The sequence below is a fragment of the Tyto alba genome, unplaced genomic scaffold, assembly GCF_018691265.1.
Source record: "Tyto alba isolate M040663 unplaced genomic scaffold, T.alba_DEE_v4.0 Super-Scaffold_18, whole genome shotgun sequence".
NCBI lineage: Eukaryota > Metazoa > Chordata > Aves > Strigiformes > Tytonidae > Tyto > Tyto alba.
Window position 1 is genome coordinate 21,850,082 of NW_024881280.1, and position 27,529 is coordinate 21,877,610.

The 27,529-nt window shown below is 37.7% G+C and overlaps 1 protein-coding gene across 3 annotated transcripts in view; it reads right to left on the reverse strand.

Moving 5' to 3' along the window:
- Nucleotides 1–27,529, reverse strand: part of SLC25A21 (solute carrier family 25 member 21) — a 264,536-nt gene that overhangs the window by 20,829 nt on the left and 216,178 nt on the right. Inside the window, exons 1-3 of one of the 3 annotated variants that reach the window (XM_033008569.2) lie at nucleotides 8,939–9,006; nucleotides 5,943–6,130; nucleotides 2,430–2,489 (exon numbers count right to left, since the gene is read on the reverse strand). In XM_033008569.2, the coding sequence (XP_032864460.1) occupies nucleotides 2,430–2,489; nucleotides 5,943–6,059 (177 nt within the window). In that variant the 5' untranslated portion in view covers nucleotides 6,060–6,130; nucleotides 8,939–9,006. Of the gene's footprint in view, nucleotides 1–2,429; nucleotides 2,490–5,942; nucleotides 6,135–8,938; nucleotides 9,007–27,529 lie in introns of those variants that run through there. The other 2 variants (XM_033008568.2, XM_042790921.1) reach the window with 2 other exon arrangements.

Consider the following 27,529-nt stretch of genomic DNA (forward strand, 5'->3'; position numbering starts at 1 on the left):
ATTTTTCCATACATCAGATTATGAAACTGAATGATACAATGCAAACTGTGAGATTACAGTAATGCAGCAGTATTCTATTACTAAATAACTTTAGCCCTTGTTTAGATGCTGACAGTTCATGAAGACAATATGACAATAGCCATGAACTGCATTCCAAATAATACAAAATAAAATGTCATAGCACTGTCAATGAATTCTCTTTTCAGCTGGAAGAAAAACTGTGGTACCAATTTATTACGAAAACATGGAGAAACAATGCCCTCATGTTATCTTTGGGTGGAGTCTGAATAAAAACACAAATATAAATGCAGTTATGCAGCACTGGAAAATATAAAAACTGTGCACTGAGCACTAAGCATATGCCACTAACATGTTAACTTAAAATAAATGTAAGAAATTAAACTAGTGTAGTACTTCATCAAATTGCACAAGTAGAAGAGAGGTTCTCCTAAGTAAATATCAATCCTGGAAAGGCTTATATGGGAAGGAGGGGGACACATGGAAATGTCAGCATTCACTGCAGGGATGAATTAACTCCATTTACTTAGATGCTGATGGTACATTCCAGCCATAGACATGGAGATATTTACTACTTTGCTTTCTATCATGACCCAACATTTAAAAATATCTTAATTTGTTTGTAACAGAAAAATAAAATTGAAATATTTAGCTCAACTGAGAAAATTCAGTGGAGTTAATTTTAGTGATCACTTTACACATTTATTGCCTCCATTTAACATCTCCAAACTTTCTAGGGGCTGAAAAGACTCCCAGGACCAAACTACAATATACTGAGAACATTTGCTGAAATTCAAGGAAACCAATGGTAAGGAAAAAACAATAGTGAGAAAAAACTTATTCAATACAGACGGATTTGAGCAGGGACTCTTGAGAGCTCAAGAAATAGAAGAATGGTAAGTCAGAAGGGTAGTGGCAAGCTCCAGCCTTACTGCCTTTGGAGAAGACTGTGTTACCAACAAATTTATTTTTCCAATATGAGGTGGGAACTTAATCTATCCCTTTCATCATCAACCATGAGACTGAAGCCAGCAGGAAGATGGTGCTAATGTATGCATCTCTCTTTTAACAATAAATGTCTGTCCATAAGGTCTGTTGAGGCCTCTAGAAGCACTCTGCCTAGCTTAGATGAGAATCTCTCTCAGTCGTCTTTTACCTTTGCTACCATGGCTATCTTAGGGGCAAAAATGCCCCTAGAGTAGCAGTATTGCATCAAAAATGTCAGGGGTGTTTGATGGTTGCTGCATCTGCCATATGAATCAGAGCAGCTTTTGGTCAGCTACTGCATGTTTACAAGTTTCCAGCATATTTTCCTCCAAACAAAGTGCTCATGTACCATGGAACCTTCAACTCTGTTCTTTCCACTTGCTAGGGTACAAATATCAAGCCCTTTGATTTACATCTAAGGATGAGAAGAGCCTGCTGAAAAATACAAGATAAAATAGGAGATGCTATAAACAACTGTAGGGTCAGTGGAATAATTAAGAGGAAGAGGAAACTTGCTTTAAACTAAGTAATATGATTCCATGACCATTCACTCTCGGCAGTAGAAGGCAGATGTAAATGGAAGCAATACTGTTTGAAAGAGACTTGAAAGAGACCAAAACCTTTACATCATAATCATAAAAATATCAATTGTTTCCTACAGTTGTGATGCCACTATTGTGAAAAATAGATATTTACTATTACTTACATTCTTATACCACAGAAAGCAGTAATTCTTATTAAAAGTATTTTATTCCAAATGGTACAATAGCAGAACTAACTTCTATATATGAGAACACAGACAACACATGCAAGCTACATCTTAGCATGAAAATATTTTTGTGTATATGTATGTCCTGTATTTTGATTTTAAAATAGTTATGTTCTTGAGATTAAATCCTAACTCCACTGATGTATAAGAAAATTTTGCCATTGACTTCAAGGGAGGTAGCAGTTTCTTATCAACAGTTTATGTTTCTATTGTAAAGTCTTTAGAATAACACTGAGGTCTGTATTTATTATAGTTGCACTGTACCTTGTAGAATAGCACTTTGAGGTTGAGGTATCAAACTAGTCACTATCACATGAATAAATAAATACTGATAATGTTTAACTTTTTTTCGTTATTTTGCAAGAACAAAGAATGACAATCTGCATACAGACTCCCATGATGACTGTCACTATCCATGTTAACAAATGTTATGACATTGTAGAGAACTAATTTAAAGACATCTGATATAAAAATTAATGTAAATACAATTTTGATAAATTCTTTTATCAGTATTTTCATGGGACAAGTCTGTTTTGAAAAACAGTTTGTTGAACTGGCCCCTTTAATTTTGGGCTACCTCTATGGGAGGAAGTGGATGGGACTTTTCAGTATATACATATTAAACTAGAACCTGAGGTTTTGTATCCATACATACCAGTCCTGGTGGCAATGATGAATATCCTAGTAGCTTCTTGTATTGTTCGAAGGTGAAAAACTGTAAATAAAAGTTAGACTGAAATCGTGTTGAAAAAAATGATGAGTTACTTATGCAAATTAATAAACCCAAACTACAGTGGAGCTTCACTACCTTGTATCCCAAGTAGCTGTGTGCAGTTCTGTAAAATAAACATAAGCCACTTTTGTTTCACACTGTCTGTAGCAGTGTTAGATGTGCAATAGTAGACAATTAGGTTTCAGAACTGATTTTATTAATGTATCATGCATAATAGTAGTGTAAGTGCAATTAAAGTAATGTTTTATTTAAGAGTTCACTTACAACACATAGTTTCTGTTCTTAATTTATAAACTTTTCCTCTAACATTGAACTTTCACATACTGATACAAATGCAGTAGCAGATACTATAATTTTTCCCAAGAAATCACCCTCACATCTTTAATATAATATACTGTAATCACTTCTACATTTCTCAGATACTAGTCTACTTCTCCTCAGAGAGATGTAATTGCAGATTTTGAAACTGGCAAGTCTGTAGACTTTTATAATATTTTACTGTCAACAGACACATTTCTTTTAGTTTTTGCTCTTTACGAATAAATATTTCATCCAATTGTCTACTTTCAGTCAGTGGTGATCAGAAGTTCTGAGCATCTGTAAATCCTCAGAGGATGAGTTTTGAAAGCTGTACTTTTGGGTGTTTGAACTTCAAGAAAGAAATGAGAAGCTCAGTTTCACCTGCACCAACATGGAGAAAGGCAACCATTTGTAAATGGTTCACTTTGCAACCTAACTTCTCTTGCCACCCAAGTCCACTTCTGTGAAACCATCTAAAAATCAAAGTAGAATAAATTAATGGATTTATTCTTACAAGAAGAGTGTTGAGAATATCCCTGACCACACTGAAGTCAGCAAGAAGCTTCCCATTGACACAGGCAGACAGACTTTCACTGTCTATTTCCTTGTCTGTGGACACAAAGTCTAAGATGCATCAGCCAAGGTATACTCTAAAGAAAGATCATTTGTGACATTTTACAAATTATTGGTAAGAAGCCCTCTGAAATACAGCACACAGTCCTGGACACCTTCATTCAAAAAAGATGAACTCAGACTACAGCATATTCAAAACAGGGCTATCAGGACCATAAGGAGAACTTAAAGATTTTTTTTAGAATGAAGAATGAAGGAGAATAAATGCTTGCCTTGTTTAGTCTAGCAGAAGAGATGCTGCAAGAGAATGAAAAACAAGGAAAGGGAAGATATGTAACATAAAGTAATTTGGTATAAAAGTAAAAACTACTCATAAATAGAATGTGGCTTGAGATCTGATGAAGTTTTCTTACAACCAGAAGAGTGGTGTCCTGAAACAGTCTTCTAATAAGGATAGTGGGGGGAAACATTAATTGCTTGAAAGGGAGAGTTTGGTAAGTTTTTGAAGGAGATTATAGAACAGCAGGGGACTAGACTTGCTGACCTAAGAGATCCTTTCTAGTCCAGTGCTTCCGTGTACAGCAAATCTCCCCAAGCCCCATATTGTTTCAAATTCATATTCTGCAAATATGACGCTGAAGCCACTGAAAAAGCACTTCAGGTTGATGCCACATAAGACAGTTCTGAGGGCAGTGAAAATGATCTTCTAGCATGAGGAATAAGGACAGCATAAAATCTTGCAGGTTATAAAGAGTAGATATTTGAACTCTAGGTAAAACCCAAGATACTGGAGGTGTTATTCCACATAATTTTCACACGTGGAACATCACAAGACCCGTAACTACAGCTTACTATTTGTGAGTCCTGTAATCTGTCCAAGAAATGTTCATGACTTTGCATGCAAAAGGAAAGCAGCTTTTACACAGCACAGAACATCAAAAACCTGTTGCAGCTTCACCAAGACTGCATCAGTGCAGGTGAATAGCTAATAGAGCAAGAGCTGTCACATCCCTGAAAAGCAAAAGTAAATAGCTAGAACCTCTGACTTCCCTGGCTACTTTCCAAAGCTGACCTGTAACACTTGATTAGTTTAGAGCAAAGGTGGGATCCTCTGAAAGTCTGTGCATTTCACTCCCACACGTGAGGCTGTTATCCCTCCACGTAGCACCTGCCCATGCATGTGACAATCAAACTGTTTCACCACGAGAGGAAGGTAATGGGAAATGAGGTCAATGGAGATGTGGGAATCATAAGAAACATAAGGGAATAGAGTTTTGCAGACAAAACAGAAAGACTGTGTGACCTGTGCTGGGTCTCGGCCAAAGAAGACAAACTCAGTCCCTTACGGCTCAGTTACCACAGACCTATCAGAAAAAAACAGCTTTTCCATAAACCACGTGTACAGGAACAGGAATAATAGGCAGCACATTGTCATTTTAACTTGTTTAGAACCCTGTCTTAGGGCAAAGTCAATAATATTTTTCAATCAAGAACCGATTCAAATAAAAAGTCGCCAGAATCACACCAAAATTATCAGAGAACTGGGTGTCAAGGTGTTAATAATGCCACAATATTTAAAGCAGGAGGAAATATGTATACACAATGCAAAATTAGGATGTTAAATTCTTGAAACTGAAAGACTGATATTCTGGTCAGTGGATAGATACTTTTTTTTTTTTTATTCTAAGCAGGGGTTATTATCTCATTTTGCAGAAAAGGTCCTAGAATTGGGGGGCCGGATTTTTACTGCCCTCCAAATAGTGTACAAACTGAACACTAATCTAGCAAACATCCTGCAAATATGTTTAAAATTGTTGTACTGGCCTTGCCAATAATCAGAAAAGATAGAAGTGTTACTTAGACTGTAGGTCTATTGTTTTGGATAACTGAAGATATTTTATAGGTAAGAGGAAGTCTCTGAGAAAGTGTCAGTTGTGGGTGGGTGAGTTACTTCATTGAACTAAATTAATTTCTTACTGTGAGGAAGTTTGCTTTATTCTCTCTCCAACATCTTTCTACTTGTTGTTACCCTCCTAACCTTTAATGGAATTTCTGGTATTCCTTAATGTTTTCCATAGTGTTATAGATCTGTAAAATGGTTGTAATAAAGGCAAAAATACATTACCTAGCAATTTTTTGGTCTTAAAAATGTTACCTTAAAAATCAAAAGCTTCCTAGGGTCATAAATTAAATAACTACTTAATAGTAACTATGCTTTATATGATTTCTTAAAGAAAACAAATCAATAGCAATAAAACTTAATATAAATGTTTCTGGGTGTACTAGAGTGGCTAGTATACATACAAGTTTGCCAAAAAGTATCTAGCTATATCATATGGATTTATATTATGTATGTCCACCCAAAATGTTTTTAAAAACACAGCATAATCTGCCTTTTTCTCTACAGTTGTATTAAATTAATAGTTTTGCACACAAAAAAAAAAAAAAATCCCAGAATAAATGTATTTAAAACACACTTTTGTGTATATAATAACCAATATTGTCCATCTGGCAAAGATACACTTTAATTCAACTTACACAGAAAATAGCCAAAGTACTTACCAGATGTCTCAATAACTCTAAGGTAAAAATATATGCTTGAAACAAGATGTCTGGAAACACATGAACAATATAAATTTGCCCCAAAAGTTCATCTGTTAACCATTGTATTGGCATCATCACTTCTTTCCTCCAAGTTCAATCTAACATAAAGTTATAAAGTTTGACTTTTCATCTTCCAGAAATACCAGCTTTCTTTACAGAAGGGAAATAAAGAGAGAGAAAAAAAGAAATAGCAAGACAGACATGAGAACGTAGTTGACTAAAAGTGAAGCTGTATCTTCAACACTTAGCTGAATAACTGAATCTAAATAACTTAATTTTAGTAGCTTTATTTGTACTTGCAAATATCCACACCAGATAAAGACAATATACCAGTAGCACAAACAAATTTCTTCTTAGTACAAAATCTCCCTTGTCCATTCTCTATACACTTTTATGAGATATAAAAGACAATATAACTAGAAGTTTTCAAAAAAGTTCATTACAAATATAAACTAGGCTGCTGGAACCTAGAAATTGCCTCTCTATCTTTTGTGCTTTCTCAAGTCTCAAAACCATAGGCATGGACATAATCTTCCTCTAAATCTCACTAGTCAGTTTGGCAGTGGACAACGGACAACTTGGGGCCTATTAAAATGAGGAAAACTATTAGAAGAATAAAAGGTGGAGAGTGAGCCAAAGGAACCAGTGACTTTTCCACTGGGGTCATATCCAAATAAGGTTAGTGGAAATTTGAGACTTGCTGGATTCTCTTCAGGTCAAAGCATAGGTACAGACTCCACTTTGCATGTTAGAAATTGTGCTCACGTATAACATCTCATATTGAATTACTTCAATATCCAGGTTCTTACAAGGACATTCCTGTCCTGCCCTATTCTGACACTGAATTCTTCTGAAGTAGAATATAGCTGATGCCTCAAGGTAACTTAAAGTCCTCCTGGTGTCCTAGGAACAGCGTAACATTTAAAGGAATAGTGTAAAGAAGCAAAGAATTCAATGATTTAATTAAAAACATGTTTAGCATTTAAACCCAATTCTCATGGTTGCAGAAACACTACTCAGCCCCCGTGTAAATGCCCAAGAATTAAGTAGAAAGCATCCCAATAAGACAGCACCAGTAAGACATTTAAGGAGCTGTGAGCATGTGATGTACAAGAGGCTGGGAGAACGGAGTCTGTTTAGCCTGGAGATGAGAAGGCTAAGGGGATCCAATTCCTGTCTTCCACCATCTAAAGGTTATACGGACTTTCTCAGAGATCCACAACATAACCACCAGCGGTAATAGCCAAATGTTGCAACAGGGAAATTTGAATTGGGTATAAGGCAAAATTCTTCACAGTGAAAGCAATTAAGCACTGCAGCAGGAGCACAGAGAGGCTGCAGTCTCCATCCTTGAAGGTTTTTGGAACTTGACTAGACAAGGCATCCAAGTGACCTGATCTAACCATGAAGTCAGCCCTGCTTTGAGCAGGAGGTTCACTAGACGACCTCCAGAGATCCCTTCCAACTTAAATCTTTCTATGATTCTATAATTATATTGAGTATTGTGGGGTTTAAGCCAATTTAATCAATTTGAGTAAAAGAAAGTGACCCAAGATTTTTGAATGACTCAGGTTGGTAGGAGAGAAATAAATCCTGGGTTTGTATTTTAACTAAATATATGCTGGAACCTAAAAAGCATGATCAGATTGACTTTGACCTGTTCCAAATAAAATGAAATGGAGAGACAGAGAAAAAATCACAGTCCGAAGAAAATGAGTTGCTAGGAATCTTCTAAATATAATCCACTGATATTCTTCACTGTCACTTTGCTATGAAACAGAACTTTAGTTTTCTTAGTGGTATTAAATAATTTTGAGATAGGTGACATATGTCATTTGCATCTAAAATGCCAATGCAAACAAGAAGATGACATTACCAGAACTCCTTTAGGATTCTGTTACAAGGTCACATCCTGTCACTTTATACAAATATTATTCCTCTGTAAAGGAATTGGAATGTGAATGATTAATTGCAGACTAAGGACCAGAATCATATGTAGCCTTCTTAGAAAGAAACAAAAAAAGAAAGACAGGAAAATCAAGAGATTTTTAAACACATTTGGTGCAACTATGGGAAACTTCAAAGTTTTGAAGTAAAAGATAAAGAAACATTTGCTCGTAACACAATGGATATTTCAACAGATTTAGAACATAAGATTTAACATAAGGTGTTTAATTACTAGGTTTTAATAAAAAAGGTTACATGAGTTAACTAAAAAAACTGATGTATTGATGTATTTTGCTTAGGAATGTTACTAGAATAATGCTCTGCAAATCAACATTAAGTTTAATAAAAGAAAATCAGATCAACATTGACAGAAAATACACTTTGGTAGACTAGCATCTATTTCAGCTGTAAGAGAACTGGAAGAAAATGTTCTTTGCATGATGGAGAGTTGTACCCATTACTATGTTCAGTCTGTAAAAATATAAGAGTATGGAGTAGAGTGCTCTTTGGAGTACAAGAAAACTCTGGGCAGCATTTCAAACATACAGATACACTACTTCAAGTTACTGAGTAAGTACTTAGAAGGGATGGTTTCTTTAATAGCTTCTTGTGTTGATTTATTAAGCTGTTTTTAGTTGTTTTGCAAGTTGCTAGGCATTTTCAGTAAAACAAAATATCTAAATCAGAGGTAATTATGAGGCTAAGATATCACTTAAAGTATTTTATTAATTTTTGTTATACAAACTTATTGTAATTTGTTTTTCAGTAGCATTATATATACAGGCCAAAAATAGCCTAGCATTTAGGAGCCTTATCTTACACTTCTTAACCAAGCACAGTTTTTATTGTTCTATCAACAGGAAAGTTTCCTCCTAGTAAAAATCAGAGGATTAATATGCCAAATAAGTTTAAGATTCTAATGTCAATCAGTAGGGGAGAAATAAAATGTTTTACAGCTGCCACTGTCCCTACTCATATTTTTAAAGGAGGAAATATGGAGTTTTTACCTTCACTGCCCTTTTGGGTGTTTCAGCCAATATGGGAGGAAATATTCCTTTGTAGAAGCCAAGCAATCTATTGAAGAAAAAAAATAAATTATTTTTGCATTGATATACAACATATCATTACCACTCTGCCAATTCTATTTTCACTCTTGAGTAAAGTAACTAAACTTTCAGCATTTCCAAGCATACAGGCAAATAACGATACTCTTTGCTTAATTTCTAAGTAACTAATGTGCTACCAATTCTATTATGTGCTGGTGAGATGATATAAAAAAATCAGCAATGAATAAGTAAAAATTCAATCAATGATTTTTGGTAGACAAGAAATTGTATTTAAAGGAAGAGGAACAGTTTTGGCAATGAGGAAGTATTACTTAATTGTTTTAATTTTCTTGACATAGCAGTGATAATATTAAAAACTGAAGTCACAGAATGCAGATTTGGAAAAAACTGTGACTTCTGCAAGTTGCATACAAAAAACCTGCATGCTCATTTTCAGATGCTAGGTTAAGACATCTTTTAAGGTTTAGTTTTAAGTATGTCTCAAAATAGTTGAAGTGTTTTTTTTGACAATTTAGTTTTAACACAAGTTAGCTATTCACAGGATCACAACAGAATGTATGTATTTTATCTTGGAAAAACATTTGGGCAATATCTTGCCACTGTACTCATTCAGGTCTTTACCCCTCTCTTGCCTGGCTCCGTAAACACCGGAGGAGTTTACAATAGCTGCTGACTTCTGGAGCTGGCCTGAAGCCAAAGATCTACTTGTTGCAGTGCTTTCCTTTGCATCACCTCAATTTCATATAGACATATATATATATCAATATAGCCTGCTATAAGCACACATGGCATTTGCAGGCAGCCTGAACTCTGCTTACAAGGCCAATGTAGATGCATAATGCCAGGTCTCGGGAATGCTTTAAATGACATGCAGTTCTCAAAATCCCCAGGTGAGAGAAAAGTAGACATAGTTCTTGTCTGCTACATCTCCACATTAACCCAGATAGTGCATGGAGAGAGTTCAGAAAGGCATCTAATGCAATCAGTAAGAAGCTACCTTGCCAGCCAGCAAGGGAATACTTTACAACTTACCGATCTTCAGAGTTTATACACTTCTTTCAGGACTGTAAGAGGATTCTGTCTACAGAAGAAATTACTTCTTAAAGCAAAGCATTTATGCCTTATTAAAATGTTGAAAGTTGGTGATGTTGAAAGGTGGTGTTCACTATCTAAAACAGCCTGTTACTTGGAATATCTTTGCAGGGTGTGGAAGAGCCATCACATTAACAGATTCTCCTATAGTTACTTATGCACGTCAAACTATTAAATTCACATTTGCCATGTGAATGTAAAATACCACAAATGCTAAACTATTTTTTCCACCCTTCTAATGCTTCTCTGGAGTTCTCTTCTTAAGCTGATCCAACATAAATAAAAAAATTTAGGCTTTGTGAAATGCTCCAGAGTGGGAATGTTGCTTATCCTTCCTCTGAAGTAAGCAAGTTAAGAATTCCAGTCCATGATAAAAAGGAAACTTTAAGCATTTTATACAAAGATGGTTTCATGACAGAATACTGAAAGTCCTTGGGTAGGAGATTTCAGAAAATCAGTTGAGTCATCAAATATTTCAATTTCCCCAAAATCTCCCTTTCCAAACTTAAATATATATACATACATACATATATCTGTATCTATCCATATAGACATGGATATAACTATAGATATCTATAGATATGGATATAATAATATAAATATGGTGGATCCAGTCTTAGTCTTTCATGGTTCATACATATTCAGAGTATATTCTTGCTCATTCAGCAAGCTACTGAAATGTTGAATAACTTTAAGCAAGTGATTCATACAGTTCAATTGGAGTTCAAACTGAAACTGAGGTCCAAGTAGGATCAGCTACAGGAGCACAGATCCCTATAAACACTTTCTTCCTTTCAGCTCAATCTAAACCACTGCAAGTATATCTACAACAGGCATCCCATTTGGAATTTCTAGTGCTCTGGCGTGATTGGAATTGGGAGATGAAAAGTGGTCCATTGCTCTACTCACCTGTGTAGCTCTGACTACAAAAAGTGAGACCTGAGCTTGGTCCAGAATTTCTCATTAGTAAGAGATGCATAAGCAGAGAAATATGCATTGTAAAGCAACAATTCAGTTCTAAAACCACACAGCAGCATTACCTAGCCTTACACAGCAGTACAGGTTGCTCTTCCAGGTTGCCTTCTTGTATACTCAAATGTATGCAGCTATTGAATATATAAACCTTGTAACATTCCCACAGTCTCTGAGGATCTCAGGGAAAACATTTCAGAGAGAACGTGAAGGGGAAGGATACACCAGGAATTTGAGCAACAGATCTGCCATCTCAGCAATTTTACAAGGCAGGTAATCACTTCTAAGGAGTAATCCACCATTCTATCACAGCTCAGTGTTGAAATACCAGTGATTCAGATGATCAGCAGACCAGGTGGTAGATTCTTTGAGAACTCTAGAAAATGGGAACTGAATATATGAAAAGCAATTATTCATTGTTACTGAATCACAGAAGGGTTGAGGATTGAAGGGACCTCTGGAGATCATCTGGTCCAAAACCCTGCTCAAGCAGGGCCACTCACAGATGGTTGCCCAGGGCCACAACCAGACAGCTTTTGAGTATCTCCACAGATGAAGACTCCACAACCTTTCTGGGAAACTTGTGCCAGTGCTTGGTCACCCCCACAGTAAAAAAGTGTTTCTTGATGTTCAGGTGGACCCTCTTGTGTTTCACTTTGTGTCCATTGTCTCTGATCCTGGCACTGGGCACCACTGAAAAGAGCTGGGTTCCATCTGCTTTGAACCCTTCCTTTAGGTATTTGTGCACATTGATGAGATCCCCCCTTGATTCTCCTCTCCTCCAGGTGGAACTGTCCCAGCTCTCTCAGCCTTTCCTCATATGATAGATGCTCCAGTCCCTTCATCTTAATGGCCCTCGCTGGACTCTTGTCAGTGTGTCGATGTTTCTCTTGTACTGGGGAGCCCAGAACTGGACCCAGTACTTTAGATGTGGTCTCACCAGTGATGAGTAGAGGGGAAGGACCCCCTTCCTCGACCTGCTGACAACACTCCTCCTAATGCAGCCCAGGATACTCGTAGCCCTTTTGGTTGCAGGGAACGTTGCTGGCTCATGGTCAACTTGTTGTGCACAAGGACTCCCAGATCCTTTTCTGCAAATCTGCTTTCCAGCTGGTTGGCCCCAGTATAATACTGGTGCATGGGGTTGTTCCTTCCCAGGTGCAGGACTTCACACTTCCCCTTGTTGAACTTCATGAAGTTCCTGTCAGATCATTTCTCTAATGTGACAAAGTTCATCTGAATGGGAGTACAACCCTCTGGTATATCGGCCACTCCTCCCAGTTTTGTTTCACCAGCAAACCTGCTGAGGGCATACTTTGCTTCATCATTCAGGTCATTAATGAAGATGTTGAACAGAGTTGGATCCAGTATTGAACACTGGGGTACACTGCTAGCTATTGGCCTCCAGATAGATTTTGTACCACTGATCACGACCCTCTGGGCTTGGCCATTCAGCCAGTTTCCAATCCACATGACTGTTTTTTCACCCAGCCCATACTTCAGTAACTTTTCTATAAGGATCTTATGCGAGACAGTGTTGAAGGCCTTACTGAAGTCTAGGTAGGCAGCGTGTACTGCTCTCCCCTCATATACCAAGCCAGTCATTTCCTCATAAAAGGTTATTAGGTTGGTCAAACATGACTTCCCCTTTGTGAACCCACTACTCAAGCAGTACATGTCAACATGATACAGGTCCCAGTCGTTGCCTTGTCCTCCATGTGCCTGGAAATGGTTTTCAGGATTAGTTGCTTCATCACCTTCCCAGTGATCAAGGTGAGGCTGACCAGCCTGTAGTTCTCCAGATTCTCCTCCTTAGCCTTTTTGAAGATAGGAGTGACATTTGCTTTCCTCCAGTCCACAGGCACCCCTCCCAGTTGCTGTGATCATTTAGAGATAACTGAGAGTGACCTTCCTGGACTTCTCTTCCCTCCAGAGCCTTATACCATGTGACTTTTCCAAGCAGATCCCTGAAGAGGCCGCAGTTCTCCTGAAGTCTAGGGTTGTGATCTTGATTTTTGCCCTGTTCCCTCTTCTCGGGATCCTGAACTCCACCATCTCATGGTCACAACAACCAAGGCTCCCTTTGACCTTCACTTCCCCAATAAGACCTTCCTTATTTGTGAGTATGAGGTCCAGCAGAGTATCTCTTCTCATTGGCTCCTCTTTCACTTGTGTCAGGAAGTTATCATTAATGTCTCCAATAACCTCCTGGATTGCTTATGCTCAGCTATGTTGTCCCTCCAGGAGGTATCAAGGTTGAAGTCCCCATGAGGATCAGGGTCTGCAAATGCAAGGCTGCTTCTAGCTGTCTGTAGAGGGCCTCCTCCACTTGTTCTTCCTAGTCAGGCAGCTAACAGTAGACACTCACTACAAAGTCACCAGTATTTGTCTGCTCTTTAATCCTTACCCATAAGCTCTCATCATTCACCCTTAGGCAGAGCTCCACGCACTCCAGCTGCTCCCTCCCATAAGGGGCAACTCCCCCTCTTTGTCTTCCCAGCTTGTCCTTCCTAAAGAGTCTGTATCCCCCCACTGCAGTGCTCCAGCCATGCAAGCCGTCCACTGCATCCCTGGGATCCCAACAAGATCCCAGACCTGCAGCTGCACACAGATCTCTAATTCCTTGTGTTTACTGCCTACACTGAGTGCCTTGGTGAGCAGGTCAGCCACCCTGCAGCAAAGATACCTGTGCAAAGACATCACTGTGCATGTCATGTCAAGCTGATCTGCTTATTGCAGGTGTAGGGTCATCACTGAAGATTTTGTGCTGGAGGAATATCTACTGTGAACCAGAAGAATCTGCGGAGCTCAGCAATTATATTCATGGCTCTATGAATCCCTGAAATTTTAAGGGATTTGTAACTGGGCTTCATTGCTTTACTCCTTCTTTCCTCTGCGGAGGCAAATCTCATCATGAAAAACAGAAAGGAAGGAGTTAAGGTCTATTCCTATGGAACACATTAAGTTTAGAAATCTAAAAACACATGAAAACTTTGAGGATATACATCCATATATGCAATATGTAACTCAGTAAACATGGTAAGAACTAGCTCAGTATTTAATTATGAACTGCGGTTTAGGATTTTTTTTTTTTCCTCATTTGAAATAGAAACAGAAAAAAGGGTAGTAAGAACAGCCAGTGAGATGAAAGGAATAAAGGAAAGGAGGAAGTAGAAGACAATCCCATCTCATCACTGCCTATTGTCAACTGACTGACTGATTTTTTACATAAAGTATGGTCTCTTCCTTCTGTGCCTGATGTGGAGGACAAGCATCTGCCCCCAACTTTTCCAAATAATGCTTTACAAATTGTGCCCATTAAATATACAATTATTTGAAATCTTTGCAGAATGAGGTATTTACTTAATTTTAAAGAACTAGCATAGTAGTAACAAAAACATGAATGGCTTTGTCAGTCAGAAAGTACATACAGACACAATGATCTTATGCTTTTCTTATGCAAGTTAGCCTACTTGCATACGGTGTATAAAATTTTTCAAAGTTGACTAATGAATGGTGATGACATTTCACATTTGAAAGATATTATCACCTGGGTTCAGGCCTTCCTTCAGAAAACTGGTGTTCAGAAAAATTACGGAACAGCAGCATCAACCACTGCAGCATGTGACAGAAGAGAGAGGACGTGACATCATATCCCTAGCTAGAGACACTGGAAAAAACAAGTAAATCTCTAACAGAAACACAGCTACATCTTATTTTGTTTCAGCATTAAGGGTCTAAATGAACATCACCATTCAATTGTATTCTGGGCAACAGCCCAAACTCATCTTTGCAGCAGTTGATTTTGAAACATTACAGTCAATCATATCTTCTCAATTTGTTCTTTCAGGCTTTCGCTATCCTTCTGGTTTCCATTTCTTGTTTGGAAGCCTTGAGTCATTCACCCTGGCAAGACGACCAACCTAAATCAGTTATTTTCTCCAAATTATACTGAAATTGGGATCTTGCTTAGTTTGTTGTTTTCTTCCTCTGTCTTTCACATAATTTTCCCTTTAAGGATCTAATAAAGCTGATTGAAGGCATGAACACAATATTCCCTTTCTTCTATTGCTGTCAAACCCAAGTCTCTTACCCACATCGTTTTATAATTGAAACAAAAAAACTCTTCGGTCCAATTCTGCTTTCATTACCTCTGCATTATCCCAAGTATAAATAAAAGACCTGGATTTCATGACCACGTCAGTTACATTAAACAAATGAGCGACTTTCTGATTTTACAAAAATGTTTTATTTCAACAAAGGGAAGGAATTTTGAAGACATGCTTAGTAAAAGGGTGGGTGTTCTTCAGAAAGAGGAAGAAAATATGTCTATATGTAATAAAATTTGCTTAGATTTTTATTTATACAAGGAAAAAAGGTATCTTCTTATTTCATGGTATGTAGCATGTTGTGAATTTCTTACTAACAGAAAGTAAAACAATGGAAATCAGGGCAATATTACTTTAATATAGCTATTAGTGTGAAGTAATCTTTATGATGACCTAGCAGGATATTTAACAGACTTTAAATTCCCAGGAGTTTCAGAAAAACTGGTAAGTGCTTAGTGAAGGCAGGCACAAAGTAGTACCTACTGCTGAGAAAAAGGGACTTACAATTTGGCCACTTATTTTGAGAGTAGCAAGGCACTAGCCAGTTCACACATGCAGTTCACCCTCATTCACAGTGTCTTCAACCACTTGCCCAGCTGAAGAGGTATGCTATAGGGAAGGCTGGGTGTCATTCAGGGACAATAGGCACAGAATTAGGCATACCTGAAAAACTATTAAAAGTTGGACCCATTTACAGAAAACCAGGCTTGGACACTGTTGTTTTCCAAAAAGCTTTTTTTCTTGTGAAGTATGTTATGTATATTATCCTACTGCAAATGTTAAACACATGTCCCTAAAGGAACCTCATATAAAGCTATCAATGACACACTTAGCCAAGCTGGCTTCTGAATTTCTATTATGCAAATATATTTCTTCATCTATTCTGTGTCTACTACACAGCTATCTGCCATTTTAGACACCAGCACTAAATACTAGGTACTTATTTTCATAGCATACCACTTTTTTTTTCTCTTAGCTTTCATTCCAACACATGGGAATTAAGGAAAAACATTTTTTTTTTTCACAGCAAGTAAAGGTAATACAGAATTATGTGTTACCATGTGTTTGTAGTACCACTGATGTTATACTATATGCTAAAAGAAGACCAAGTGTCCACCTACAAGAATACTAGAAGCAGACCAGTTCATAAAAGAAATCCCTCAAATAAGTTAAAAAAACATGGAGTATGAAAAGTGACTAGTTAAAAAGGAAGGGACTGTCAATGAAAGGTATTAAGATACTTCAGAAAAATACTAAACAGTGGAGGAGCTGGCTCTGAAACAATCAGACTGGCCAAGAAATGGATTAATAATCAGTATCAATCTACCTCACTTATTCAAAATGACAGTCATCACCATATTTACTGCATGTGGGTCAAATTATGAAGTTATTATGATCCATCAACCATGTGACTTTGTTATTCTTACTGAGAAATGAGTCTTTCTTCCATGAGTTTTAATCACCTCTCAATCTCTTGGTCAAAATCCTTACTAATTTTTGGCTTTCTAGGCTGCAGTCTGAATTTATAGGAGTTACAGGACACACCTAACTATAAATCCCTCAAGAAAGGGAAAGATGAAACCCTTCTGCTTCCTTTCTTGTGTCTATGGCAGCAAAAAGTGACAGTAAAAAAAATAGTCTTCATTAAAATTTCTCTCTATTCAAATGAGGGTCTAGACCTTTCTTATACTACATATTTCTCACATACTTTCTGTGTTTCACTATACCCAAGCATCTAAAAAGAATTCTAGGAAGGTGAAATTGGAGCCTTGCATTGTAATGCACAACATAGCCTCAACAGTACTCTGTGTAAAAAAAGAACATCTTGTTCTGGCTTTTTTACCCAAAGATGATTGTAAATTAATTAGTTACGTGGTACACTGCTACCAGGTACTGCTTCAATACCTGATTCAGGTCTATTAAATTAAATTGGATTTTTAAAAATGTAGATATGCTCACACCTCCACCACTTACTCAGCGAATGCAGGGGGGACTGCAAAGCTGGGCTGACCGCAGGTGCGGCGGGGGGCATCGGGCTACCTGGGGGGCCGGTGCCTGCTGGCGGGCGGAGAGGCAGGACCCTGCCAGGAGCAGCCAGTGCTGCTGGCTCCCACCGCTGCCAGCCCAGCAGCAGGAGCCCCCCCGCTCGCCCCGCAGGGCCCCCTGCCACCTTTGCCTGTTCCTCCTTAACACTCTTCTTCTAATCTGGCCCCCATCGCCAATGAATGAAGTATCAGTTTTGCCTGTGCTTCTGAGAAGCCTAAAGCTGGTCTGTTTGATGTAATTCCTGTTGAAATCAGTGCAAATGGCAGCGTTATTATCACTGGCAGCTGGTCTAGGTTCTTACAAAATTGCCTGCATGTAATCACTAGCTGGGCTGTAGAATGGGTCTACATGTCTAATTTCTTACAACTGACAGCATTTTCTTCCCCCAAAGACTTTCCCTCTAGCTGCCCCTTTGTTTGCAATAGGAACAAGCTACAGACATGCCAAAACAGCTTTGCCTAGAGCTTCTGAAACAGAAAAATTCTTCACTGCATTTTGGATTGTCAGAACTGGCAGAGAGCTTCATTTGTTCAGTAGGAGTTTTAGTTGTTCAAACACTAGAAGAGAATTTAAGGTTTTTTTTTCCCCCTTTTGCTAACAGTACTGCTATAACTGGTACGACAGGAAGCAGTCACTGTTTTAAAGTAGCTCCACACCTACATCCATTGAAGCTAAAGAATGCAAGGACAGGATTCATTTTTAGTTTTGATACCAGAGAAAAAATAGCTTTTTGTAGCTATGTGCTTAGAAATTTGTGTCTGACACTGAAGAAAAAAATCATAGAGAGGATAACTAGATATGTTTTCTGGAAAAGACTGACAGAATTTCTGTGTTAAATTGATGCTATGATTCATTAAATGAAAAATAATGAGATGAGCAAAATTTCTGTGCTTGCTCTGGGAGTATGTCCTACTCAGATTGGTTGTGACTTCATAAAAATACAACATTAAATTGTTTTAATTCTATCAGAAAAAATGTGGCTCAGGAAGGAAATTTTTGATTGCAAGTTAATGTTAGCCTTCATTGGAATAAGTTATCCTCTTCAATATCCACATGTGCAATCCCTAGGGAGTTAGATGACTACATGGATTCTTTCCCATCTGCTCGCTAAATATGAGATTCAAGAGGTTTCAGTGTCATTATACAGATTAGTGACTCTCCCAAGAGGGCTCTAGGTTCATGATACAGTGAATAACTTACAATGAGATTTAGAAGACCAACTTTCAGAGATCATTTTGTGTTTGTATGAGTTTTGCACCTGCAATTATTTGTGCTTGCAATTTAGGTTACTTAGATGTTTTTAATTTACAGATGCAATCAGCGATGTAGATACTTATACTTAAACTGAGCTGAACTGCAGGCAACCATAACTGCAGGTGCAAAACTTTGTCTGCAATGATTTGGATTCATAAACACATCGATCTTCTGAGGTCTAAATGAAAACTAGGCCAGTAGAGGTTTTATAGTGTTTTTAACAAACTAAAACACTTACATATTTTTCCTGATTCTTCAAAAAATCTCAAGGCAGGACTTTTAGCATTAAAAAGAACAAGCTATCATTAAAAATATTCAAACATGCACATAATTAATTTGATTCCATCTTTTATCGTCTTGACCTTTGGAGTATTTTCTTACTCTCCTGAGAGTACTTCTAGCAGGAAATCATAAAATATTCATGATTTTGTAACAGTAATACTGTCGATAGTTGCACCAGTAAAGAGCAACAGTCATATATGCACAAAGTGTGCAGAATCTGTAGCACTATTTAGGTAGTGACCGGCACCATGGACACATAGACATAATGGCACTTGAATTTCCATCTGGCAGACAGTTGTGGCACCTAGAGGTACCATGGGAGTGAAAGGTATTATTACACAGCTGTGTGAGGAAACTCACATGAATGGCAACTATCTGCCAAAAGACAAAATACCTCTGTGTGTCACTTAAACTGGATTTGTCTCAAGTCTTTGTTCACTCAGAGTTAATCACTATATCGAGTGGTGGGCCTGTGCGAACCTTATGAAGCTCAAGAAGGACAAGTGCAAGGTCCTGCCCATGGGTTGGGGCAATCCCAAGCACAAACACAGGCTGGGCAATGAGTGGATTGAGAGCAGCCCTGCAGAGGACTTTGGGGTGTTGGTTGATGAGGAGCTCAACAAGAACCAGCAATGTGCACTTGCAGTCCAGAAAGCCAACCCTATCCTGGGCTGCATCAAGAGAAGTTTGGCCAGCAGGTAGAAGGAGGGGATTCTCCCCCTCTATGCTGCTCTCATGAGACCCTACCTGGAGTGCTGTGTCCAGCTCAGGTTCCCAACATAAGAAGGACATGGATCTGCTTGAGTGAGTCCAAAAGAGGTCATGAAGATGATCAGAGGGCTGGAGCACCTCCCCTATGAGGACAGGCTGATAGAGTTGGAGTTGTTCAGCTGGGAGAAAGGAAGACTCCGGGGAGACCTTATAGCAGCCTTCCAGTACTTAAAGGGGGCCTACAGGAAAGATGGGGAGGGACTTCTTACAAGGACATGTAGTGATAGGACAAGGGGTAATGGCTTTAAACTGAGAGATGGTAGATTTAGATTAGATACGAGGAAGAAATTCTTCACTGTGAGGGTGGTGAGGCACTGGAAGAGGTTGCCCAGAGATGTTGTGGCTGATGCCTCTCTGGAATTGTCAGAGGCCAGGCTGGACGGGGCTTTGAGCAACCTGGTCTAGTGGAAGGTGTCCCTGCTCATGTTGGGGGCGTTGGAACTAAATGATCTTTAAGGTCCCTTCCAACCCAAACCATTCTATGAGTCTATGATTCTGCAAGGGCAAGCATTAACAGAATTCTTCACTAAGAAATTTATTATAAAGAGTTTTCTGAACTTGGGAGCAAGAAAATTATTCCTCAAAAAAATAGAAATTTCTTACAGTTACAGGTACTGTCCCTAGGTACAGAGACAGTGTCACAGATCCTTTCTTTCACTTCCAGAGTGCCATCAGACAGTGCCAGTGTGATACAGTGATGGCACGGGTGTGAAACCAAACTCCAGCCAGCTCATCCCAACGCAGGTTACACTGCTTAAGAACGGTCTCAGATGAAGATCTGTGTTATACACTGTCACGGATGCTGGAGCAATGCCCAAAAGGATACCTCCTATTCTTCATGCAGCACAAACACACACCCTAAAAATACTATATGGGTTAATATATTTTCCTCAATGTTGCTCCAGTCTAAGAACAAATAGCAAATAGAGTTGACATCTAATACAAACAAACTTATTTTCTCCTTTTTTTTTTTTTTTTTTTAAATCACAGTTCGTTTTAAACATGAAATCTCCCATTTCAGGCAATATGCAGAAATGCTTCCAAAAGATTCCACTTTCAATACTATGAAACTCCCACACTGTGACATTATTCTCACCTTTCTCACACCGTTTTTAAGATAAAGCACTATGATGTCATGTCTTTACTTTGTCTGGAGAGGTGATTAACCTTCACACTGTTTCTCAAAGAGAAAAAGGACAGCAAGATAGATTCAAGTGACTGAGAAATGAAGAAGACTTACCAAAGATTTACCAAAGGATTCCAACCAGGGTTGACTGTTAAATGACTAGAAACAAATTTTGCAAGGCTTTATGCTAGTGGTATACTTTAGTATATTTACTGATGAAAAACCTGCTGCAAGATTGTGATGCAGAGATATGTAAATACCTTTTGGAACAAGATCAGTTGGCAAGACAAATGTGTGAAGAGAAGAATCAAAAATTGTTATTATTCCTACTTATTATTCAGTGACCTACTCTTATTTTATGTAGCCAAGCTCAACCTGCCAACAGCCTCCTCATCTACATAGACATCTATAAAGAAACCTGACAGATTTAAAAAAAAAAAAATAAAAAATGGAGTCCATGTCTCAGTGATGTGTCAGTTTCTACTGGATTATTATTTTTTTTTTTAAAACTTGCAGTGTGTTCTTTAAGCAGCAAACCTGCCTCAGCAGGTTTAACCTGAACATCTCTTTTGAAATGTTTTCTTTTTCTCAATATACTTTTCTGATCCAGCACCCTCCTCAACTTGAATTCTTCTGCAGAAAAGAAATTTTGCCACTTCAGCATTGAATAAACAAAACAAATGAACCCACTCTCCCAAGTCACTTTTAAAAGCATGCAGAGTATTTTACTTTACAAATGAACTAAGCATTTCATGTAGCAATTGAAGTAAATGCAACACAAGCTATTTTACAGCAGACAGCATGACTTTTTTTTGTGTCAAACCTTTCTGCATTTTATGATTTAAAATAATAATACCTTTATAACCATCAATATGTCAAAAAGTCAATTTGGGTCAAATTTACTTTTCTTCTAGATCTCTAATTTTCTTTGAATTTTCAAAAGAGAAATCTTTTTTTCTTGTGTAGCTCACAAACATGCCATGAGGTTTGCTTGGTAACCAGCTCTGGCCTGGATTTAGAACTCAGCCAGATTAGCCGGAGATTATCACTGCACCTCTGCAGCAGTATGATTTGCCATGATCTCACACTCTGTAAGTGTAACTGCAATTTGCTACCACACTACTTCCTTGTTCGCCAGCATCAGAGAGCATTGTAAAGTCAATATAAACAACACTTCATTAGGCATGACTAAATGATTACCTGGTATTCCACAGAGTTGATTTAGAGACACGTGAAAACCCTCTCTACGGACAGTCCAACCAGCAAGGACATAAGAACACACTTATATTGTTTTAACTGGGGTAACAAGCAGTTAGAACTGCAGTTTCCTTGCAAACCTGTGCCTAGCGAACTGCTGTGGAGGACAAGAAACTCTGTGCTACAAGCAGATTTGCCAGGCAAGGGTGGGCAGAGAGCTCCAACTGAAATGGTTTCTGCTGGAATTGTAGCTGGTCTTGAAGGAACAGATGGCAAAGTCATTTGGGGAGCTGAGCATCTGTGGACAATGCTCCGAGAAAAGGCACCCAATTCTATCAGCACTGATACACACCACCGTAGGTTCTTCTATGGGTTCTGTTTTGCTATAAATTAAAAATGCTGAAAAGCCCCCAAGTGTCAGTGAGCTTTTAATAAAATGTGTGTCTGCAGTTTAAGAAAGAACAACACAATTTATGATTTTGTACTGATACTATGCAAAATTAGCAATACAGTAAAAAAAAAGAGAAACTCAGCAGTGTTGTCAACAGCCTTGTGTTCTTCTTTTGGGTTACAAAAATTCAGACAAGGATACCACCTGAGGCCATCTGAAAATTATCTAAACAGCTGCATAACTAATAAATGAGACAAATGATAAATTCATGAGCAGTAGTATTCTGAAAGCAGTAGTTTAACTTGAGTTTCTTTCTGCCATGATGAGCCTGTTGGTTTATGATGAGTTTTTCTTTTGGGGAAGAACATATGTTTTAGTAAACAAATTTTTACACTTTCTTGTGTAAAAGTAACAGTAACAGAGTTATGGACTCTTTTTCACTGATTCAACTCCTACTGAAGTCAAAGTAGTCCTCTTTATTTTAACAGAGTTTATACCACATCATTTATAAAGAAGTTTTAAGAGAGTTTGGAGAACATAACTATCCATTTTCTTTCCAAGACTACATGTTCCTTAGTTTTTTCTCTAAGCATTCAAGACCTTTTTGTATCTGTGATTCTTTCTTCCTATTTTTCTTCAGTTTTTATCTATGAAGCCTATAATCCCAGTTCCAAGTAAAAAAGCTTGGTACCATTAGTTTTCCAGAGGCAGAACAGAGCTGACCACTGCTACATTAAAGCTTTAAGCAAAAACAGTGAATCTAATTTATGAATACTGATATATATCTGTTCTCCTATACAGATCTATACCACTAACAAACACAATCAGGCTTCCATGAATGACACTGTACATTTTGATTCAGGATTTGTAACAGAAATGATTTTTTGGTTTAGAAACACTTAGAAAAGGCTAAATGTACATTCTGATAATGAACGTATAAAACTTACACTTGGGGATATAAAAATCATAAGTAATCAATAGACAGTGGAAAGAGAAATATAATGCTTTCCATCGTTTCTGGGGCCTGCCCTACACATGGACCCTTCAGAAACCACAAAGTATAAAGCAGTGCCTCATAATGTAATGAACACTTGTACTTTGTAGGAGAAGTACATTTACCACGCATACAGACGCAGAATGCAGCAGTGCTCGGAGCCCTGGTACCGCAGCTCGAGCCTGCTACCATTTGAGCTAAAGCAGAACTACATTAGCTGGCACGAACAGCAGCTCATTTATCCTGTCTGCGGGCAAGGCAGCAGCGCAGCACACACACAGCCAGAATCACTTTTCAAGCAAAATGAAGAGAGAAAGGAGGTAAGGAGAAAAATACAACCTTGATATTAAGTTTAATGTATATACCTGTCTAATTAATTCATTTTTCAAAATTATTTAAGCCTCTGGGAACGCAGCCTTCCTATGAGATGTTATACTTGAATGGCACTACATCACAACAAGTCAAGCACATAGAATCATCTTAGAGATGACGAATAATGAAGTATTACTTGAGATTTTCAGCTTATTCACTCCATACTTGTTTGTGATGATGTGGTAAAAAAAATGCTTTGGATCTCAGTTTTAACCATTTTACTGGACATCTGGTGTTTGCTGCTTAAAGTTTCACTATTACCAGGGTCATTGTAATTCTATAGCACATCTGGGCCAAATTCCCTGGCAGTTTTTAGTGAATTCTGTGGCAGTGGAAACATCTGTAGCTATGCACAGTTCCACACATTGTGAGTTGCTGTAGAATATTCCTGGATCTTTTGCATTTCAGTGTCCAGGAGATTATCCACTAGTAATGGATGACCTTTTGGTAATTTTTTTTTTTTTTTTAAATCTTTTGTGGGGTATGTCCAAATTGAGGAAAACCACACAGATTCTAATCACTAACATTTTATTTTCATCAGTTATTAAAGAAAACACTGGTGCCTCAGTCTTTATGTTTTCAGAAAAACACACAGACTTTGGAAACATTTTCTTGGAAGTGGGTGGACTGATGCAATGTGAAACTGGCCTATTATCACTGAAAATTTTGAGAACTGCATACAAAGCCTAGGCTACAAGAGTTGAAGAGAATAAGAAGACAAATTTAGCAACAGTCTCACAACAAAGGACTGGGCACAATAATCATTAATTCTTATCTTCTAAAGTAAAAATAAATTAAGAATGTGGAACACTACCATACATCCACCATTTGTGCATAATCAACTTTTATGTTAAAATTCTTCTAATGACATTATAGTATAATCTAAGTTTCAGTTATTTGTTTTAAAATGATAGAATAAAACTTAATTATTACAAAGAAAGGCCTGTGATAATGAATAGTCTGGAAGAAACAATCTTTACTCCTCAGATCCTGAAGTATGTGTGTCAACTGGTTAGGATTAAATCAATATACTACAATTGCCTGGACTCGATCCAGAACTTTGCTTTGCAAAACAAAAAAAAGCACAAACCAAACCAAACCAAAATCCTAGCACCATGTTTCTTTCCAGTAGTGTATCACATCACTGACTAAGCCACCAGAGGAGTAAACTAAATTTTTTGTTATTTGCTGAGTCACTCTAAACAGTTCTTATTGTATGTGCTTTGATTGGCAAAGTGAATCATTGGACAGAGTAAAGACTTATCTATATCTCAGCCTAAATCCTAATTGGAATTGAATACTAAATTCTTAAGAATTATAGTAAAGATACTGAAGGAGGCTTATGCTGGGTTTACAGTGAGTTAGCCTGTAGCATTTTTTCAGCCTCAGAAGAGGCTCTGAAAGTAATTTTACAGAAGAAATTGCAGTATGCCAAGAGGATAATTTGGAGGTATATCAAGGACGAGCAATAATAAGCAAGAGGGGTAAAGAACTGGGCAACTTGTATACATAGATAGTGCAGTTTGGAGAGGAGAGCATAAGGCTGCCTACCATATGAGGGAGGATCTATGATAGGAAATAGGTCAGTGAGATTTAAAACACGTTTAGTAAGTGCACAAATAGTTGCATTCAGTAACTGCTTGTTATAGGGCAAGCATTCTTCAGTGATGTACCAGGTTTAAGAAATGTCTACACCTTCCTAACAAAGCCTTCCCCAGGTGCTCATAGCATCTCCATACCACAGCCTTCCACACTCATTCATGCTAACACAATCATCAGTAAAACTGCACTGTACACCAGATCACTGAAGAGCGAAGAAAGGAATTCAAAGAAGGAAATGTTGGGAACAGTAAAAGTCTTTCTGGAATGGAAATCTTCTGAAAGAAAGAAATGTATGTGGAGATGACAGGTTGAGAGCAAAGGAAGCTAAAATGTTAAATCCATGATGGATGTGTAACCAGAGCATTTATGGTTTTAAATTCTGTTCAGGCTGACTGAAGGGATGCTCAATAGGGATAAAAAGACCTTTCATTTTGCTGTATTTTTTCTCATACAGATTAAAGACAACATTGGTCTTGAAGGCAGGGAATCTGAGCAGCAGGCTAGGTGGAATGCAGAGAACGGCCAGAAAAAAGCCAGAGACGATGCCTGGAGCAGGAAATTTATGATATTCCCTACCAGACTGAGGCAGAAATTCCTTCCTTACCCCCAAACTGTAAATAGGCAAGACTGAGCCTCCAAAAATAAACCATCCCCCTGCAAATAGATTTCCTTTTTACCTTGAAGGACTAATCCATGCTATCACATCTTCATCTGTGTCCAATCATGCTTAAAAGGAAGGAAAAAACCCCTCTCTATCATGCATCTAGTCAATTGTGCATTAAGAAAAAAAAATCCCTCTTGATCCCTGACAGTGACTTGCTGAAGCTCTGATGCATGATGTAAGTACAGTCATTACTATAATGCAAACCTCCAAGTGTTATGGTAGGTTTAGGGCAGTGCAAGATTTCCTGTTCTCAAAGCTTAATACAATACAGGGGATGAGTTATGAGACTAGACTACAAACTCAGAAGGGACCCTTTAGGATACATCACTTTACTGATACATGTTTTCATCTACAAACTACATTAAATAATATTTGGAAAGACTTAAGTAATGGCCCTCCAGCAAAATCCCTCCAGATGATTGTTCTAGTGCTTTTCTACATTCAGAGAAAACTGCGTTTGAAGGCTGCATTTGTTTAACATCAGGTTCCACGTACTGGTTGTGGTGAGCAAGGCTGAAAACCCTTGAACTGACAGGTGCCAGAAAACCTTTTCCATAGGTGAAAAATATATCTATACATAGCAATCAGGTAATTTTTCAATATTCTCTTTCACAACCAGAAAAAATCAGCCTTTTGAACTTTATGACATAAAGCTTATCTTCCTCCCAAGATAGTTTTGTGGCACTGTTAAATTTCTTCAATATCTCTATATTTTCTTTGAAGTGTTGATTTAGTTCAGTATTTTATCAGTTGTGTTACCAAAGTTATATACAGAGGCAAAATTCTGTACTAAGATGCACATAGCACTTTTCTTTTTGTATGCTTTAGGATTGCATGATCCTTTTTGCTATGGTATAATCCTATGAGCTCATGCTGGTGTAATTATCTTTAACTAGTTCTTTTGGTGTTACTGCTTCCTAAAACAATGTTATCTTCATTGTTGATGTAGCAAGTATAATCTGAATTTTGATTCCCCCTTGAATTACTTTGGCCATATGAAAATGCCTTTAGTTGCATGGTGACCATGAAATTGGCTGTGATTCTAAAACAAGAATCTGTCCTCATTTACTGCCCCACCAGTTTTTGTGCCTATTGAAACATTTACCAATTTCATTAAATGTTCAACAGGAATAAAACACAATACCGATTTTAAACATTTATTTTAATTTCTACTTTCTGTATGTGGCTTCTTTTTTTTTTTTTTTATTTATTTAACTGAAATTCTTCTCACTCAATTATTGTTCCCTACTTGATTCAAAAATATTAAGGGTTGGGCTGAATTATACATTTGATTCTAGAGATAACGATAGCTTTGAAACATTCCCAAACCAAGCTTGAGAAAAAACAAGACCTTAACTGATAATATTTCAGTACACATATTTAAAGTGTGTGAGAGTATTAGTTTCACATCAGGGAAATTCTAAATTCTGTCATCTTCCTGGCAGACAAAAAATCCACCGTGCCAAGATAACTGGGCCTGGTAATACCGCAAATCCACTTTAGCCCATTTGAAGCCCCATTCTGTATATCAGTTTGCTGAGTGGGACAGACTTTTTCAAGAAATTATTTATACAATCAATAATGAAGGTTATAGCAGTGAAAGCATGGAAGGGAAACTGTTTTATCTGATTTATATTATCTGGATAAATTATTTTCTAG